Here is an 8,163-nt window from a genome sequence, read left to right as displayed (position 1 = left end):
GCGCCTCACCAATACCGAGGGATAAACCACTATCGTACTACATAGCCTTTCTCCTCTTTTGAGCATTGTCCCCGGCGCTCCCGCAGGTCAACCTCCCACGTCAGCCATTACAACGTATTCGGCGCTGTAAAGAAACACCCACGATCCAACCGTACCAGTCACCAAAAAAGTGTAGCGTCCCGAGACTCCCTGAAGACGAAAGAAGTCACAATACTCGGGCAGAATACATATATTCAGCACGAAGAAGGCGTCTGGGCTATTGGCATGGCCCAAAAGGCCAGCCCACCCAGCGAGATACAAGGGAGCTAGTTCGAAGTACAAAAGTGGCGCCTCACCAGAACCGAGGGATAAACCACTATCGTATTACAAAAGGTCAGTCGTAGACGACATCAAAGACTGATGTCCTTGAATTAGTCAACACTTTCGACCAAAACAAAGTACTTTAGGTTCTTCATACTAAAAGCACAGAAGCTGCCTAAGTCTTGATACTATACCGGAATGTGTATTGTTGACGTGAAGGAGGTTTGAGAGGCTACTGCTGTGGCTCCAGGGCCATGCTGCCAAGCGGAGGCACAGAGGCCCGGCCTTGGGGGCTCCTACAAACAAATTGAAGAGTGAAACAAACAAGCCAAGTGTTGCATAGTCCCTCACTTTTTAAACGTCTCCTTCGGGGCTTCCCTTGGTCAACTTTCCTTGTCCGCCATCACAACTTCATCGGTGTTGGCAAAAATACACCCACAAACCAACTACACCCGTCATCGAATTTACGCGAACCGGAGAGGGGCACAGAATGCTGCGTTGCTGATCCCTCTTGACAATTTCACTGTATCTGAAGATTCGTCCTGACTTGGTACTTTACTAATGCATGGAGAAATGCGATGGCCAACTCTTTATCCCCACCTCCAGTGGTAAGGATTGGCTTTAAAGTAGTTTCGTAGGATGGAGTTTTCGCATCTGTCAATCCTTTCCGCTTTACTGTCACCTCACTGCTGTCCAGCCATAAATCTAAGTTCTATCCAGCTAGTAGAGAAGTGGGGAAAATATTGTCATCCAGGCACCACAAATTGATCTGTAATAAAATTTTTTCGAATAAATCACGGTTTGCGTCGATTCAATTGTTAATAGCTTCCCTGCAGACCACGGAGCTGGAGTGGTTGCCGAAGGTAGACTTCGTTATCAACCCTTCTGTTAGAGTCTTCACCGATTCTTCCACAGGTGGAATAGGGATGCCTTCCATCATGCTAAAATTTGGTAATTACCAATGGAAATCGGAGTAGTTGTCCTTCATGATCGGATTTTCTTGCCACTGGCCACCAATGTGGCGTCCCTAGTCTTTCCTACAAAGGTGTCGCAAGAGAGGGCTAATAAGGAAATATTTTTGGCAGGAGTACCGTACTTTCTTACGACTTAAGAAAAGACTCGAGGTGCCGCATTGATGGCAGCGGTGGGATACAACGCTGATTATCATCTGATAAGGAATGAATAGTCAATGGCTTTCACAATCGCAAAAAAATGATTGTGGTCAAGAGCATTTAGAAGTGATTCAAAAATTACTAAATATATACACATGCAGTCATTTTATGGGATTGTTGAAGACACCAGTCACAAGATCTCAAGCATTTTATAAATTGATAAGCCATGATACATCCTACCACTGCCACCGATGTAGACCCTGAGGCTATCCGGAAGTGGTCAAAAGTTACGTACTATGCCGGAAGGCATATTGTAACACGTTAATTACTTATCTCCTGGTTTCGATAAGGGGTCACTTTGTGTCTTAGTCATCGAACCTTTGCCAGGTGGGATGTCCTTTGGGCCCTGAAACTAGCCTCAAACCACTCTTGTACCTTCAATATTTATATTTCGCCCTAGTATCATGTCTTGCTTCGTCTTCAGGCAAGTCTTGATGCTCATGGTAGAAATAAAAGCCTACTGGTAAAAAACAGTGGTCATGCCTTTTAGCGGAATCACCATGAGGGAGCTCAGAGTGTCTGCGTGATCAAAGCGCAAGGTTACACAATCGATTAATGGATTGTAATGCCTCAGAAGCTTAAGTTTGTACGGAATGCAGTGTCTACAAAGAAGAGGATTTTTGCGTTAGTAAAGGTAGTGTTTAAGTAATGGGAAAATGCAACAAAGAACACCAAAGTAAGACGCGTTGAAGGTAAATATACATGGAAAAGACTATTGTGGTAACATATAACCACAGGATGGCCCTGCTTTTAGTCAGTCTTATCACTTTCGCGATTTCAAAAACATAATTGCGATGAAAATTCTCATTCGCATGTTTTTGCACATCACGATTAGCCTATAGCTGCTTAAAGTTAAAATAATTTTGCGACTTATTTGTAAAACAAAACAAGTGTCCAAAATGCAAAAATTGTGGGTTTTCCAAATACTTTCATAGCTCACCTTTTAAATTAAAGCACTTAATCTTGTGTATTTCCCTTCGTTAACGTGTGCAAGTAGAAACCCCTGGCTTACCACAAATCAACACTTTGCAAAAATGTAAAAAGTCTTATTATTTTGAATACTTGACGTAAGATTAACCTAAAGTATGCACACCTAAATCTCTTCTTCTCTTATTGGCTTACTAATGTCCAACGAGAACGCGACCTTTCCAGATTTGGACTTGTAATAGCACTTAAAGCTTATTCAGCCGTGCAGACTTCACATTCTCATGACATTCATTAAATAATTTGACGATGCGGAAAGCTTTATCATTGATTGTAAAAAATCATCAATCTCAGATTCCACCTGATGAGGTGGAGGTCAGGGCTTTCGTTGAAGGGTTAGAAAATGCGGATTCATGGACTGATGTGAAATTACCACCTGAAGTCGAGGGTTGTCTTGCCTTTTTGTGTTCCCGTCAGGCGATTAATGGTGAGATGCTATCTTAGAATGATAATGAGGCTTTTGCAGACCCTAGCTTCGAAAATCACTCCACACTGAAGCCATCCATCACCTGGTTGGTCAAAGCGTCCTTATTTGAGATTTCGCGCAGTGGCGTTGATTCATCGGTGGGTAGCGCTTTCAGCTCTTCATGCTTTAGGCTGATCCGTTTTACGGTCTTCGGGTTCTTCTGTCGGGAATCTCCATACCTCAAAGGCTGTGCGAATCCGAAATCCAAAAACTACTGGCTAACAGTGGAGAAACGGATACATCTATTACATCAACTTCAACCCCATCGGAATCATCCAAAAAGAAGGTGAAAAAGGCTCAGATCGCTAAAGAACTGTGGGATGATGTGTCTTCTGCAGTAGTGAGTTTCGCGCAGCTTCATTTGTCTAGGCTGCCATCCATTGCTTTGTTAAAAATGTTTGCTTTCTTAAAAATTTCAGTCTGAGTTAAACGGTGATCATGTCTTGCGTATCTCGAATACCTACTCCTCGATTGCTCGTGCAGTGTTTTGGAAAGAACGCGGAAATGAGGTTCTGCTAAACTGTCTGCAGATTTACCTAAAGATTCTTCAAAAGTATGCTTCGTTTTTTGCCCACTTGGGCGTTTCCTGCACTTACCCCTCTCCTCCTTTTTAGTTCTCCTAAGGTGGATCTAAAGTCTATTGCAAAAAAGGTGTTTTTGCTCTGTCAAATTCTACATGGAGCTCTTTCTGATCCTGCTAATCCAACCTGCACCCTCTCCTCAATGCCGTCTATGTTCGTTAACAACTGGATCAAATCTGTCTTCAAAACCATGATAGCTCTCGTGCAAACCCTTGTACCAGCCCTCTTTACTCGGAATGCCGAATGCGTTGGAGCCGATTTTATTGCCACTGATGTCTTTGACACTATGGTATTTCATTCCCTCATTAAGTTGCTAAATATGGTGAGCGTGGACTGACGAATCCATCTTGCTTACTTGTCCTTTTTTAGGTTCTCTTACAAGAAGCCTTTTTTTCTCTGTTCTCCACTTCGGTGAGTGTCATTTCTCTTTTCTCGGGCTTGCGTACACTGCGCTGTTTTTTCAAGGTCATATTACATTTGATGTTGTCACTGTCGAGGTACTAGCTTCATTTCACACGAATGCTGCTGAGAGCTTTCCCTGCCTATCGAAGGTGGTGGGTCTTGACCCTTACCTTTTCTGTACGGTTGTAAGACTGTGTGCCTTTCTCCATGCTAGTTGCCCTTCATGACTTCTCTATATAAGGTATTACATTGGTTCTGAAACTCGGAAATGCAAGCATGTACTGCACCTGACCTCAGGTCTGTGCGCAGGCGCGTACATACATGCGTGCACAAGTGGACCGGTGTTCAGGCAACGCTCCTGAGTGACGCTCGTGTGACCCCGTACAGTGGAATCAGTATTGACCTCTGCTCATGTCAACTCAAAACCTAGGCGGTGATGAAATATTGGTCGTTAAACTAATGCATCCAATTTTCTCGATTTAATCTGATGCCTCCAGCTTTAAGTCGAAAAATTATTTGGCAACTGCCAAGCACGAGGCGATGCAGCATCTTTTGGATGTCATCTTTTTAGTTTGTGCCGCTGTTTGCGCAGCTTATCAAGTGGAGGACGTGTTTGAATTCCTATGCTATAAGAGCCTCTGTGAATACTACAAATTTGAGAATATACTCTAAGCTTGTTCTTGTTGCAGCGGCTTTGTTTGTGTGACATCCTTTGAGAGCGTTGGAATGTTACGTGCTCGGCGATTGGGGGACTCCCTTTCACATGTTTATGTTAAACATCGGTTTCATGTAGTCTGTTGTCAAAATTTTCTTTAAAAATCCTGCATTTTGTGTACTTGGCAGGAAAGTAACACTCTTCATGCATTGAAAGGCCTTTGTATTTGTGCTCATATTGAGATCTTCCGCTTAAGTTTTACTTCTTAACGCACATCAATCTCACACCTGGGCGCCAATTTATCAAAGTATATTGCCTTTTCCGTATTTAAACACTTGTCCGCGCAATTTTTCTCAAATCCGGAACGTCTATTACCTCACTAAAATAGGTTGATTGGTATTGCATACTGATATAGGCACCGAAATCCGTTATTATCAAGAAATCTCTCACCCTTGCTCTCATTTTGCCAACAGGACAAGCGCCAAGTGGAGTGCTCTGAACTTGACGCTGCGCACCTTTGGTTTAATCTTTGTCTCATCTCTAACTACTGTCTGCCGCCGCCCAACGCGTCATCCGACGCACCGCTTAAGCTACTCTCTCCCACCTCCACCAGCTTTACAAAATTTACCACATTTGCGCTGGAGAGACTCCGTGGTGAGCTGCAAAACTCCTTTGGCTCTACTTCCTCCGTTCTTGTCAACCGGCTACTCTGGAGTCGAGAGGGTGAAGGCTGGGCGCCGATGGAAGTCGATGCCCCTGTCAACAGTTCCTCGGAGTGGGCAAGAACACTGTGTAAAGCATCTTACTCTCATTAGTATATCACTTTTTAGGAAGGGAATTAACGAGGCTCCCGTGTATTGTTCTTCATTGTTTTATTTCAGCCTCAGTTGACGCCTACGAACGGTTTGTTTTAGAAGCAGACTTTCGTCTATCACTTGTGCTTTCCGGCCCTCTCGATGTCTTTCTCCTTGACTTGGCGTCTGCCTTCTTTGCTGCTACGGTAAAGATTCCATAAGTTAGCTCTATTTTGGGTAATAGGACCATTTACATGATTGCTGCCCGCATCTGCAAAATAATTTCTTCTGAATTGAGGCTGCTGCTTTAGTTTGGATTCTGGTAGGGTCTTTGGTTTATTGCTGCTACTTTATGGGGTCTGTGTAGGTTCAATGTTCCACATTTATTTGATCCGCCTGTCACTGTTCTTCTAATTAACAAAGTGGTACTTCAATAAAACTGCCCTACAACTTGTATATAATGCTTAAAATCAATAGATTACCTTAATTTATTTTCGACTTTTTCCCAAATGATATTATTAAAAGCACCTCCGCTTTTCCTTTCTTCTCTTTAGAAAACTGTCAAATCGGAATCTACTGATGGTAGGTACCTTTGTATAACAAAGTTTTGATCTCTGCATTCACGAAGTTTTGGTCAGTTTTTCGGTTTTCTGGTTCACAAATTTTATGAGGCTTTTATGCTTTGATACTTCAGTCAATACCAATTGTCCCCTCTTGTTATAAACGCTATAAAGAGCGAATCGCTGGCATTGCAACTAGCCCCCAAAATCTTTCTTCTTTCAGAAAACGCTTCTTTGTTATTGTGTGCAGAGAACGCAATCCTAACCCTCTCTAGCCTTTTTCAACTGCGTGAGATGCACAACACCCTTACCGCAGCCTCCGACAAGGACGCCTTCATTCGAAGCCTTGTTTACCTCATCTCCCTGCACCCAGAGCCTCTGGGTCGCTGTCTCACGGCTCTCTTCTGCGTCCTCGCCCCCACCCCAATTACTCCTGCTACCCTCTCCTGCCTCCATCTTCTCCCCCCAGACCCCCAGCTCTCCCTAGACCCACAACCCCCCGTGACCTTCCGTCTCCTCGCCACCTACCTCCTCGATGCCTCCTGCTCCCAACCCAATGTGATTGAGACCTACTGCACTGCCGCGGTCAGCAGCCCCTTCACTGACCTCCCTCCACACATGGCTCAACTCATTTCCCTCCTTTCTGCTGCCTTCTCCAGTCATGCCTCCAAAAAGACTCTTCTCTCTGCAATCGTCGACACTCTCATTGACCCAGCAGGTGTTGAGGTGCTCCGTTCCCTCCGTCTCGTAGTTCTGTTGCGCTACCAACTGCATTACATCTTCGATCCGCCGCGTCATCTCAATGCCCAAGTTCGACCCGCCATCCTGGGTACGGGGAAGAAGGTTGTTTGGGAGTTTACTAATCTAGTGGGTCGAGGACCCTCCGAAGGCTACTTCTATGACCTTCTCCATGGAAAGAGTAAAACCAGTTCCACCATTCCTACGATGTGTCCTGCCCCGCCGCAAGACGGCTTGGCCATCATGACACTGGTTGCGCGGTCTGACTATGATAGGGTTTTTACTCGCATGCTACTTCTCTTTGATTCGTGGTGGCAGTCGACTCCTCTGTACGCTGCCTACGGGGCGCAGTTGAGTTGGCGCCTATTAGAAATCCTTCCGCCCTCCGCGGGCTTTGTGGAAGAGATCTCTTCTGTTGTGAATGGAGCCGAGTTGGAGGAAGATAGTGCACATCACCGCATCATCTACCTCCTTGTTCTCTTTGATCGGCTGCGCCGTTTGCCCACTTCTATTTCTTCCTCGTCTTTAACGTCTGAAAATGCGGAGAAGGAGGCTAAGCGGAGCAGGCATCGCATTGAGGCCATTGCTGTAAGTGTACTCCCTTCCTACCTCGTATGTGGAATCAAATGCCCCTTCTTATCGCTACTTCATTCCTTCCCAGAATGAAACCTTCAAAGCACAGTCCTCGCGCCGCATAAAGCCAACGAAACCTGCCTTCTCCAGCGTGGAAGGTTATGAGGTCTTCTTCTCTGTCCTACGCAGTTATAAGACCCACCTGCCAGTCCTACTCACGGAGGCGCTGAATCAGCTACAGAGTCTGCAGAAGAGTCTGGAAGACGGGATACATCTAACCGAGTCTCATTTGGTGTTTTGGCGCGTCGTTGTCCACGCACTGCGAACTCTTTTCTCACGGATTCAGGCTGGTGGAAAATTGCACACGCCGGGAGAAACGGAACCGCCCCCACTAATGACGGGAGCAGCAACTGCGACGAAGAAAGGAGGCAGCGAACCACTGAAGGTTTGCTCCACGGGCACACAGAGCGCTGGTTCTGTCGGCGCCTCTGCGGAGGTGGCAGACATCACGGGTCAGGCGAGCAAGAAACCTGGAGTGAGCGTGCATATGCTTCGCGTCATTTCAGAAAGTCCCATTTACGCTGTCCCTTTATGCAGCTGCTGGTGCTAAAGACAGTTTACGCTTGATTTTATGTGCTTAAATTCCGTGCAATATTGATCTATTCCATTCTCTCTTTCACAGCTTAATCCGGAGTTGTCCTATTTCTTCGATTCCTTCCTTCAAAACGCCGTGACCATGATGGAGTACCTCTTGCAACAGCTTAGAGCGGAACTCGGCTTTTCCTCTGGCGGAGTGGTGGAATGCCTCTGTCCTGACCGTCTCGTTGCCAGTGGCATCGAAAACTCTTTCCTCTTAGACAAAGTGATGACGGGGCGGCTAGTGGACGCTCTGCGACGTGCCTCCGAGCGGCTCTGATGGAGGAGGAGGAAGAGATAAA

General features: G+C 45.6%; 1 protein-coding gene across 1 annotated transcript in view; it reads left to right on the top strand. All coding sequences in view use genetic code 11, as the record gives it.

The window, feature by feature from the left end:
• Positions 1-2,705: 2,705 nt before the first annotated feature.
• EGR_09233 (Protein purity of essence) overlaps positions 2,706-8,163 on the top strand; it is a gene marked incomplete at both ends in the record, with an annotated part of 28,982 nt that continues 23,524 nt past the window's right edge. Inside the window, 11 exons of the mRNA XM_024498482.1 lie at positions 2,706-2,883; positions 2,923-3,020; positions 3,053-3,262; positions 3,342-3,475; positions 3,537-3,825; positions 5,034-5,352; positions 5,442-5,560; positions 5,909-5,936; positions 6,165-7,240; positions 7,314-7,760; positions 7,908-8,087. Coding sequence (XP_024347115.1) covers positions 2,706-2,883; positions 2,923-3,020; positions 3,053-3,262; positions 3,342-3,475; positions 3,537-3,825; positions 5,034-5,352; positions 5,442-5,560; positions 5,909-5,936; positions 6,165-7,240; positions 7,314-7,760; positions 7,908-8,087 — 3,078 coding nt within the window. The remainder of the gene's footprint in view (positions 2,884-2,922; positions 3,021-3,052; positions 3,263-3,341; positions 3,476-3,536; positions 3,826-5,033; positions 5,353-5,441; positions 5,561-5,908; positions 5,937-6,164; positions 7,241-7,313; positions 7,761-7,907; positions 8,088-8,163) is intronic.

This window comes from Echinococcus granulosus (assembly GCF_000524195.1).
Source record: "Echinococcus granulosus chromosome Unknown EG_S00138, whole genome shotgun sequence".
Lineage (NCBI taxonomy): Eukaryota > Metazoa > Platyhelminthes > Cestoda > Cyclophyllidea > Taeniidae > Echinococcus > Echinococcus granulosus.
Note: the sequence above shows the minus strand (reverse complement) of the source record. Positions and strands in the feature narration are given on the sequence as shown.